The sequence below is a fragment of the Centropristis striata genome, chromosome 7 (assembly GCF_030273125.1).
Source record: "Centropristis striata isolate RG_2023a ecotype Rhode Island chromosome 7, C.striata_1.0, whole genome shotgun sequence".
Lineage (NCBI taxonomy): Eukaryota > Metazoa > Chordata > Actinopteri > Perciformes > Serranidae > Centropristis > Centropristis striata.
The window spans coordinates 35,333,600-35,345,691 of record NC_081523.1 but is presented as its reverse complement, the minus strand read 5'-3'; the positions used below and the strand labels follow the sequence as shown (position 1 = coordinate 35,345,691).

Here is a 12,092-nt window from a genome sequence, read left to right as displayed (position 1 = left end):
TTCAGTCTCATTCTGGTTCCTTCATGTTATGTTGTATTATTTATAAATCTGTTTATACAGTCATGCAAAAAAATATAAGACCACCTTGTTTTCTTCAATCTCTTGTTCATTTTAATGGCTGGTACAACTAAAGGTACATTTGTTTGGACAAATATAATGATAACAACAAAAATAGCTGATAAGAGTTTAATATCTGAGCTGATATCTAAACATTTAACATGGTTTTATTGATAATCATTTTGGTTATTATCAAGAATGTTTCCATGACTGTAGATGTCAAAAATGACTAAAAAAGACACAAAATGACAAAAAAAATATATATAAAGTCATGGAAAAAAAATATTTTTCTTGTACTATTTCATGTTTCAGATTATATATATATATATATTTTGCCATTTTTTTAATTATAATATAATAATATAATATAATATTATATAAGAGTTTCAACCTTTTGTGTCTTAAAACAAAGAAATACAGCAACACCGTCCCATCCCAAAACCAAATAAATAAATAAATAATATATCATAAATAAAACACAGACACAAAAAGTAAATAAATAAAAGGTGGAGGTGCTGACTGAGAATGGAAGCTGGAGGCAAAAATGTTTCCATGAGACATTTATTCATATTTTATGAGTTGTGTTGGACGTAGATCTGGAGTTTTATTGGCAGATTTATTCACTGAGAACAAACATAGAAAATCAAACCTGAACTCATTTATTGTTTTTAAAGTTAATATTCAGGAGCTGACAGTTCATTGATACTGCAGTAAAATACTCTGTTACTGTCATACAGCAAACCAGACAAACTGTAAAGAGAGGAAGACAATCTGTAGACATGTAGGATCTTTAAGGAAATCAGAAAAGTTTTTCGGCCTTTCTTAAAGGAGTCTGTTGATTGTGGAGCCCATAGTCTTTGGTTAGTAGAGAGATTTTGTAGTTGATCCTGAATGAAACAGGAAGTCAGTGGAGTGAGTGAAGGATGGGTGTGATATGTTCATATTTATGCATCAGGATCCTAGCGGCGCTGTTCGGAGTGTGTTGCAGTTTCTGTATCTCTTGCTCGGAGTCCCGATGAGGAGTGTCTTACAGTAGTCGAGTCTTTGGGAGATAAAGGCGTGGAGCAGTTGTTCTGCATCTGACAGACTGAGTGTGGGGTGGAGTTTGGTGATGTTCCTGAGGTGGTAGAAGGAGATCTTGCAGAGATGTTTAATGTGGGTGTCAAAAGTCAGATGAGTATCAAATCTTGCACCCAGGTTGATGATTGTAGATGACAGGGTTAAAGGTGCATCTCAAAGAATTTGAATATCATAGAAACGTTTATTTATGCCAGTATTTCAATTCAAAAAGGTGAAATAACACATTATATAGATCCATTACACACAGAATGAAACATTCCATGTCTTAATTTATTTAATTTCTTCTTTAATTAACAATTAATGAAGACCTAAAATTAGGTGTCTCAAAAAAATTGAATATTACAAAAGACCAATTTTAAAAAGTATGTTTAATATGGAAATGTTGGCCTCTGAAAAGTCTGCCCATATATATGACCCAATACTCTGTTGGGGCAATTTGACTTGAACTACTGGAAATAGACTTTTCATCATATTCTAATTTATTGAGATGATCCTGTATGTTTCGACCAGAGAAGGTGATGTGTGTTATGGGAGATGACCGGACCTGGTGTGGTGGTGTGCCAACTAAGATAGCTTCTGTTTTGGAGTTATTGAGTTGGAGAAATGTTTTTGTCATCTACGTCTGATGATGATGATAGCAGCGTAATGATATTCCATGCTGGTTGATGATGTGGCCAAGGGGAAGAGTGTAAAGGGTGAACAGGGTGGGGCCAAGAACCGACCCTTGAGGGACACCACAGGTGACAGTATAGGCTTGTTTCCACTGAGTACTTTCTGAGTACTTTCTGGTGTTTTGGCTCCGCCCACTAGTTAGTTCCCCTCAGCCTCTGTTTCCATACAGGAACCTTTGTAGCAGTTAACAAACAGAGTTCAAATGTGACAACAGACCGACATGGCAGGCAGTGTTGCCAACTTAGAGACATTTAGCAACTATTCAGATCCTCTAGAGACTCTTTGTCTCTATATTTAGACTATTCAGATCCTCTAGAGACTCTTTGTCTCTATATTTAGACTATTCAGACCCTCTAGAGACTTTTTCTCTCTATATTTAGACTATTCAGACCCTCTAGAGACTCTTTGTCTCTATATTTAGACTATTCAGACCCTCTAGAGACTTTTTCTCTCTATATTTAGACTATTCAGAGACTATTCAGACCCTCTAGAGACTCTTTGTCTCTATATTTAGACTCTTCAGACGAGTAGCAGGCGGCGTCCCAAAGCATCACGTGCCCCAGTCCTCCTGCAGCAGTCTCTCCCAGCTGTAGTCAGAGCAGGAGATGTTAACCCCTCAGCGTCCAGTCTGCACCAGTCTGCAAATCAATCACAAATGCGCAAAGTCGCCGCCTCAACCGTATCCAATCAGCGTCGACTAGTTAGTAGCGGCTCAGTAGCGGCTCAGAAAGTAGCCGCTTAGCTCACTAGAGGGAAAAGTACCTCATGGAAACGCGCCTTATGTTTCTCTGACTTTGCAACTCCCAAGGAGACGTATTCTGTTCTTCCAGACAGGTGGGACTGGAACCAGCTTAGAGGAAATTAGAAAAACTCTTCTTGTTCTCCTGTTTCACTAATTCTTCTTCTCCTCTTGCAGGTTTATGCGATCCTGGTCAGTCACCCTCCTCAGTCTAACGACCATCTGACCCCGACGCCCGTCTCCTACACCGCCGGCTTCTACCGGATCCCCGTGGTCGGCCTGACAACTCGCATGTCCATCTACTCGGACAAGGTGAGTTTAAACTGGGAGGAAGACGATTATTGTGGTGCTGATACACAACGTGTGTGACCTGCGTCCCTGCAGTCAGAGTTGATGGGGTTCAGACTCCCGTGTTGCCTTCAGGCTCCATTAAGTGCAGGTTGTAGATTATTTAGTCCAGTTTGTCCCAGTTCAGAGCCTCAGAGACGTGAGACTGAACTGGAAACCACTCAGTCACTCTTTCTACAATATTGATGAAATCATCCAGAGTGTCATCAGCCCCAGAATATCCGACAGTGAACATGAAATATTTACATGTTTATCAGTCAGGTGCAGGCAGGGTGTGTTTGTTTCAGAATCACTTCAGTTCACTGAGAGAGAGAACACGAGCTGCTGAATGCAAACATGTTCAAATCACAAACCGTTAATTACTTATTTATATAACGCACTGTTCTCCTCACAATAATAATAATATTAATAATCAAATCAGAACAAGAACAACAAAAACAAACACTAAGTCGCTTTTTGTTCTGTTGTTGTTGTTGTTTTATTTTGTGGAAACTTGATTTCTCTGCAGAATAATCATAATGAATTTGTGTGTCTTCCATTCAATCCATATCCGTTTGGAAATCAAAACACGGATAACGAATAGTGACCTGTTTTTTCAATAATCAACCTTTCATTTACATTATACATTAGACAAAAGTCTCACTCTTCTCTTTTTTTAAACACAATGCATGAACAGAATATCAAGTATGATCATTAAAGAAACTTAAATGCTGCTCCTACATACGTAGTTGTTTAACAAAAAATAACACATGTCCTGAGTAATAATTAATTAACTTTTAATAATAAATAGTAACTCAACTCTTGATTTAATGTAATTTGTTTGATATTAGATGAAACTAAAAGCGTCGTCGTGTTTGACTCTGAACCCAGAAAACGAAATGTGACCTGAACAAACTAATGGACAAAGTCACTAAGTTGACAACACTGGGAAGCTCTCATGCACCTTTAGCCTTTCATCGAGGCAGGGAAGAGTAAAATGACAGAGGAAAAACAAATGTCACCGAGCAGGGACCAGATTTGTGGTGAAGGTTTACACCCTTTTGCCACAGCAGATGCCTCTGAACTTCAATAGGTTAATTTGTTGCATATTTTCTGGTAATCTGCTTAGATGAAACCTAGAATTGTCAAAGTTACATGATGTTTTAACTAGTGATGTTATGTCTCATTTTTAACTATATTTTCTGTTAATATTTCCGCACAAAAACTGTTAATCTGCCAGAGTTGAAAAGTGCAGTTGTATTTTTGTTCAATATGTTCATTTTAACAGAAGTATTCTTTGTTTCCCAAATGTTAGTAGCCAAAGTGTATTATGTTGTTGTTGGTGTTGTTGTTGTTGGTGTTGTTGTTGTTGTTGTTGTTGTTGTTGTTGTTGTTGTTGTTGTTGTTGTTGTTGTTGTTGTTGTTGTTGTTGTTGTTGTTGTTGTTGTTGTTGAGTTAGGCTATCAGTTAGGCTTAAAAAAAAAAATTTCCTCAAACATTTTCTCTGGACCAATAAGAGTGGAACTGAGCAATTATTAGTGCTGTATCTTCTGTCTAAAGATGAAAGACATTAAAGAGTTAATGCAAACAAACCCATTTGTATAATTTAATTCCTCACCCAATGAGAATCGATAAGATAATTGATAAGCAATTGTATCAATAGTGGAATTGGAATCGATAAATTCCCATCCCTAACAGTTAGTTATTATACCTGGTGGTAAATGATCCATGTAGTCTTTATTGTTTGTCATTTCCAGTGAAAATCATCATGTTGTCGTGTAAAACCCCTCAGATGGGCCTGATGTCTTCAGGTCCTGCTCAAACCTCTTTAATATAGACATGTAGATATCAGTGTTGTAGTCAAGACCACCTAAAGTCAGAGACCAAGTCATTACCAAGACCACAGTGTATCAAGACCAAGACAAGACCAAGACTTTGAGGGGTCGAGACCGAGTCAAGACCAAGACCAGTCCCAGCCGTCTCTGTTACCGTTGGTAACACGTAGAGGAGTTGGCTGACATCTTCTCCTGTCACTCACATGACCTTTTGAGGGTCACAGCCGTTAACAGTGACAACAATTTCAAATGATGTATGAGTCATGTTATTGGTTGAACTCGAAGCAATATGATTTATGCAAAATCACAGTAATGATATTAACAAGTAAATCCAAACATGAACAGTTGTGGTCTTGAAAGAAAATCCCAAGTCTGCTTTGTCCGAGACCGAGACAAGGCTTAGTAAAAATGCAGTCGATTTAGAGACGAGACCGAAACCTTCAAAAAATGGTCTTGAGACCGGTCTCGAGTACTACAACACTGGTAGATATACAGGCTGAGAGTGGAGTCACCTAATGAAGGTTTAAACATCAGTTTTACAGTTTACTGATGACCAGGTGAACTTGTCATCCTCAGAGCATCCACTTGTCGTTCCTGCGCACCGTGCCTCCGTACTCCCACCAGGCTCACGTGTGGTTCGACCTGATGAGGGAGTTCAGGTGGAACCACATCATCCTGATCGTCAGCGACGACCACGAAGGACGAGCCGCGCAGAAGAGACTGGAGACGCTGCTGGAGGAGCGAGAGACCAAGGTGAGACATCTTTATATATACTCATGAATATATATCGACATTTATACACCTAAACAAATGAAATACATGTATTATATCGAGTGGGAATCACAAGAGGCTCACAATACCACAATTACTTATACTAATACTCAGCGGGGAGTTTCAGAAAAAAAGATTGAAGTAGTACATTAAAGAGTACTCTCTGACATGATCAAGTCATTTATTTCCAAGAAAAAAACTCAGAATTATATAGATGAAAGTTGTTTACATATGATTATTTACTTTTCAATAAGTCCAATATTCTCTCAAATTTAATTGGCAAATTTACAAGAAAAAAACTCAATAAACCACATTGTTTCAGTTTGTCAGGTTAGATAATGTTCTTAAGTTTTATTTTCTATTTTAATTTGGCAAATATCGAAGTTTTTATTTTTTTAAATAAATGTACAACTTCAATCACATACTTATACATATACTTATATATCTATATATGCAAACACCAACAACTATCAACATATAAACACACAGACTCACAGTGGGAGTGAGGACAAGGTGTTTGTCTGTGTGTGTGTGTGTGTGTGTGTGTGTGTGCTGAGCATCATGAGTTTATGTAACAATGTGTGTGTGGCTTCGCTCTAATCCAGGTGTTTGTGTATGTGTGTCACTGCATGACAAACAAAGAGCTGTAGTGTGTGTGTGTGTGTGTGTGTGTGTGTGTGTCATCAGTTCATCATCATCAGACTGCAGTTTCACTGTTAAAAACTAATTTATTTCTGTTAAAACACGAAGTCATGAGACACAGAACATAGAATATTTATTAATATTCACCTGATCAATATAATGAAGTTATATAAAGTTAATGTCACCGTTATGAAACAGAATAAGTCCTCTGAGGACAGGAGGTGTGACCTCTGAAGGTTTCTGATTGCTGTAATAACAGTAAAGTGACGGGTGGACAGAGAAGAGGAAGAGACACTTAAAAAGAAAATACTGGAAAGTACATGCACCTGACAATAAACGTTACAGTCCTACACTCGGTAAGAACGAGAACAGTGTGTATTATATCAAAACTTGTTTTGTTCTTGGCATTACAAGTAAAACAAGACTTATTTATAAAATAAAAGCCAATCTATACTGTTACTTCTTACTAGATTATTGATATGCACAATGCAAATTAAAGTGTGTTGTCTGTACATACAGGTACATCTCAAAAAATTAGAATATCATGAAAAAGTTCAATATTTTTTGTCAGTCATTTCAGAAAGTGAAACTCATATATTATATAGCTTCATTATGCGTAGAGTGAAATATTTCAAGCCTGTTTTTCTTGTAATTTTGATGATTCTGGCTTAGAGATAATGAAAAGACAAAAGTCAGTGTCTCAGAAAATTAGAATATTGTGAAAAAGTTCAATATTGGAGTGCTCAGTCAGTGTTGCAGCCATCTACCAGGACATTTTAGAGCTGATTTCATTTTCCAGCAGGTCTTGGCACCTGCCTACACTGGCAAAGGTACCAAAAGCTGGTTCAATGACCATGGTACTACTGGGCTGGACTGGCCAGCAAACTGGGCTGACCTGAACCCCATTGGAGTCTATAAATAATAGGAAAATTACGCAGTTGCTTTTCACACCAAGGACCTGTTTGTGTATCTTGAGTAGTGTATCTGTTTTTTGATACTTCCCTCACAGGGCTGTCTTTCTAAGAAACTTTTGTCGTCTGTTAAGATTTTCCACAACATAAATGGCGAACCAGATCCAGCATATTTTTTTTCGGTGGTCGAAAGGTAGGAGAATTTATTCTCATTATAGAAATAAGGAGCTTTCAGCCGTGCTGATACTGTGTGTTGCGTCCCAATAGACATACTGAAAACCAGAACCTAGGGAAAAGGAGACTGCAGAGTTCTGGATTGATGCCTGTACTCAGAATGTGATCTAAAAGCAATAAAAACAGCAGATTAGGAAAATAATCTGACGGGTGGTCTAATTGACGAACTCATCTTTTAGGGGGACCAATTAGGGAAAAAAAACCTAATCTGGGTCAGCGACCGAAGGTGATTCTGTGAGACCATTTAAAATGTTCTGACGGAACAGTGAGTCGGCAGTCGGATATTGGGGTGGGTCGGTAAGGTTTGATTCCGTACGGCTTTCGATCTTAAGTCTGACAGGTGATCTAGTTCACGAACTGGCTTTTAAAGGGGCACCGTTCGGCTACAAGCTGATCTGGGTCAGCGACCGAAAGTTGTTTTGTGCGATCAACTGTTGTTCTATTGGAGAGGTTGACCTGGTTTGTGGTAAAAACCAGTGGTTTGTGAAGGCCGAGTTGTAAATCTGCAGAGTCCTGCCCGGACGTGTGTTTGTGATTTTGTGCCCAGCGTGTTGGCTGAAGATCTGGCGAGATGTGATTTTGTTGTGTGTTATCAAAATGAGAGAGCCGCAGTCGACCTTCCCAGAGCTCAGACAGACTTGTGGAACTTTTGTGATTTTGACTTGTGACTTTGACTGAATCTAATACGTGGATACGTGGATACGTGGATACGTATTCATGGAAGTTTTTTCCACTAGTTAAAGAGGACGGCACTGGCTGAGACAGACCTAATCGTAAATACACGGGTGGTGTGATTTTAGTGGCTGCAAGAATCTGCACATAAACCAGAGTTGTTTGGTTGTGCCAATTAAAGTGAATCCTCTCCAGATATAAATGGCGGAAAATAACAAATATCATATTAATATGGATACCTTTTAGAAGTGCTTAAGTACAGACCTCCTTGGACAAGAGGTCAGAAGGGTGTAATTCCATGGTACACATGTCTTCAGGTCCTGCTCAAACCTCTTTAATATAGTTCAATAAACACTGAATATGGAAGAGTTCAATGCTATAACAGATCTACTCTATAAAAAGGTGATAATGAAAATTGTCAGAGAAGAAGGGACAAGTTTTGGATTGGAATAAAACTTGGACTTTAAATTATATTTTGATTCTGTAATTATGTGTCCAAAGAGTCATAAAGTGTATCTTCTAAATGCTGAGGACTGAAGGTTTAGTGGAAAGATTTCTCTGAGGTTTGCTGGATTAACTGATGTTTGTAGAAGTGAAACTGCTCTCTGTACATCCCTCCATCATCCCTCCATCCTCTGGCTTTGACATTGTTCCTGCCAGAAGCTTCATCGCAGCTTCTCTTTCATCCCTTTCTTCTTCTTTCTGTTTTGTTTCTTTTAATCTCCACCAAGAAAGTTTTCTTTGTAGTTTTTTTTAGTTAGAAACTGAAAAAGTGACGGAGAGAAAGAGCTGTCCACGAATCAAACACACCTTAAAACTCCTCATTGTGTGAATAATAACTAATTTATTAACAATTACTAGTCCCAGTAACATCTCCATGTCTGAATTAAAAATCTGATCCGGAGGAAGTTCATCAGCTTCTGCAGGAGCTGATTCTGATGACTGCTGGTTCAGCACTAATGCATCAAAACAAAGAGATTTATCTGTGATTTAATGAGAATGAACTGATCTAAAGAATGCTGAAATAACAACAACATGATGCTGAATTGATGCTTTGTCAGGTCTGTCTACAAGAACACAAGAACACTGCTGTTAAAACGATGGTTTTCTGGATGGAGTTCAGGGCGACAGACTCAGGTTGAACTCTCTGCGTGTGTTGACGTCTCTGCGTTTGGTTTTCTGTCTGTAGCGCGTTTGGTTTGAACTCATCATGACTTGAATTATAAAATGTTCTGTCATGTGTCACTTGAGTTTTTCAATCATTGTATTTTGCAGATTTATTAATTTCTGAACATTTTCTGTGACAAAATAATTTTTGTGCTGTCTTGGTGGAGTTTTAGTTAATTTTCTCCTTTTAAAAAAAAGTATTTCCTTTTTGGTTTTCTCATTTTTTCTTTTGCTGTTTACTCCAGTAAAAACACTTTCTTTTCTTTTAGTTCTGTCTCTCTCTCTCTCGTCCGTCTATCTGTCCGTCCACGTCATCTTTCAGTTCTTCACCTCCGTCTGTTGTCTGGTTTCTCATCTTCTCGACACTGAAGGAGTCAGAGTCGTGCAAACACATCTCAGCTGCTTCTGTCACACCTGACAGACAGACAGACAGACAGACAGACAGACAGACAGACAGACAGACAGACAGACAGACAGACAGACCGACCAGGTTTGGATAAATGTTCAGTAAATGCTTTGCTTGCAAACAAAACGTCTTTCTTGATTCTTTATTCGTGCAAAATATCAAGAATAAAATAATTTATGGTAACATAAGAAAGAAAAACATACAAACAAAATATTTTAGTGAGAGAGCACAATTTCCAATTAAACACTTAAGATGAAATATAATTTAAAAAAAGTTTATAGTCACATATTTGCAAAACTTTCATCACGCTTCATTTATTCAGTTCAATAAATTTAATGATTTTAAACTTAATCATGCACAATTTTTCCTAATATAAGTGTTTGTCACACCAAAAAAACAAACTGATAAATGTCTTTATTTAAAGAATGTCTGTAAAATAACTGTTTTTCCTGTTATTGTTGCTGCCAAACCTTTTACCAATTTTTTACATTTGTTTTGACATAAAACTAAAATTAGACTGTATAATATAATACGTCACCTTGATTTTAAATGTAGGTGTTTTTTTTTGTAGAATTCAATGTAATTTTACAGTTATTAGGCAACCGAATGATCCTGTAAAAAATAAAATATATATAAATATATACATTTATGGATTAAAGCCTTTATTTTATTGGTTAATATTTGTTATAAATATATTTTAGAGCACTTAACGTAGAAAAACTCACTTTATTTACGGAGCTTGAATCGTTCAATAAGTAATAATAATAACAATAATAATTTAAGTTTCTACAGTTTCTTTGTATCATAAACAGTCTGATGTTGTTGATTTATTAAGAAAAGGTTTGTTTAATCCAGAGTGAACGCTGTTTAAATGTTTGTGTGCTGGAAGTGAATTAAAGATGATAAAAAGCAGCGGAACAGTTTAACGGCGGCTCCGCAGAGAGACAAGAGTCGTTGGAGCAGAAAAAGAAGAAAAAGTGAAAAAGAAGTTGAGAAAAGTAAAAAAGTGAGTCATGAATGTTGGAGGAGCAACATGAATATTACAGCACATTAGTTAAAGTAGGTGAAGAGAAGTGCAGCTACGACTGAATTAAACATCCAATGATTCATAATGTAATAATGAGCAATATCTCACACACACACACACACACACACACACACACACACACTGCAAGGAGACAATAGTTTAAACACACACTGATTTTAAATTACAATAAGAAGCACATAAAGGTAAAAAAACAGACAGATTCATGTCTTTAAAGGTTCAGTTTGTGTTTCTTTCACGTGTTTATTAATAGTTACAGTTAGAGTTGTTCCCAGGCTGCTGCAGCATGTACCAAGAGAAAAAACACAAATTCTGAGCCATAAAATAATGCAGAAGTTAAAATATATGGAACAAATATAACATAAAATAATGCAGAAGTTAAAATATATGGAACAAATATAACATAAAATAATGCAGAGGTTAAAATATATGGTGCAAATAAAACATAAAATGATGCCGTGGTAGATGAATGGTGCTGTGCAGGTTTAAACAGGTAGAAGAAGTTAGAAATACGTTCACTGTGACTTATGAACACTTTTAACACATTCAGCCTGAAACAAGTAAAAGGTGTGTGTGTGTGTGTGTGTGTGTGTCTGTGTGTGTGTGTGTGTGTGTGTGTGTGTGTGTGTGTAGTTCAGGGACTCTGCGTCAGGATGTAATTTTAATGAGATTAACATTTGGAGCGGACTGAGTGGAGACTAATGGGACGGCGTGCCGCCACAGAGACTCAGCATCACTGAGACTGAAGCTGCTTTTTGTTTCTCCACACAAACTTTGTATGTTCTGAGTCCTGAGACTCTCTGAGGACTTTTAGTCAGAGACACGAGGCGGCGAGTCGGGACACGAGCAGCAGCAGCGACCTGTTTGGGAGCTTTTAATGTGAAATAAAATGCAGAAACAGATCCAGAGGAAGAGAAACTGACACTGTAACGGGTGTGAGTAGTTGTGAAGCAGAACTAATCACTGATCTACTGAACTTTGATCAGACGCAGCAGAACTGAATTTTTGACGTTTGCATTGCACAGGATCTGAAGATCTGTGGTCCAGTTATTTTCCCACAGATTGAAGAGAACAGGCTGTTTTTAAATTTGGCCAAAATCTCCTCCACCATGACGATATTGGCAGACTCATTAGTCGTGTTTCCATCAGGGTAAAAATTGGCCGCTGGGAAAGCTTCAGGCCACGTCCTCTCAACTGGTTGCTCCCTCCGTGTGTCTCCAAAAAGGCCCCAGAGGGATTTACGAGACTCTGGAGGTGACGTATGGTTTTCTATCGTCACATAAACGTTTAGCGACAGTTTCAGCCATGACGTCACATACACGAAGGATTAAACTGTGGCCGCCGTCGCTAACTGTGCACAACATCTCTGCTGATCATAAACAAACCGGCATCGCTAACTGTACATAAAGTGTCCACCGCTGATCGTGAATTAACCGGCTAACTGTGCACAGAGTGTCCGGCGCTTGTTGTAAACAAACGGAGGTTGCTAACTGAACACATGCAGCTGCAGCACACTGTACTGCTACAGAGCTAT

General features: G+C 37.9%; 1 protein-coding gene across 2 annotated transcripts in view; it reads left to right on the top strand.

The window, feature by feature from the left end:
• The window catches only part of grin1b (glutamate receptor, ionotropic, N-methyl D-aspartate 1b), a 68,979-nt gene that overhangs the window by 8,546 nt on the left and 48,341 nt on the right, over positions 1–12,092 (top strand). For both annotated transcript variants that reach the window (XM_059336235.1, XM_059336233.1), the window contains exons 3-4: positions 2,726–2,860; positions 5,287–5,463. In XM_059336235.1, coding sequence (XP_059192218.1) covers positions 2,726–2,860; positions 5,287–5,463 — 312 coding nt within the window. The remainder of the gene's footprint in view (positions 1–2,725; positions 2,861–5,286; positions 5,464–12,092) is intronic.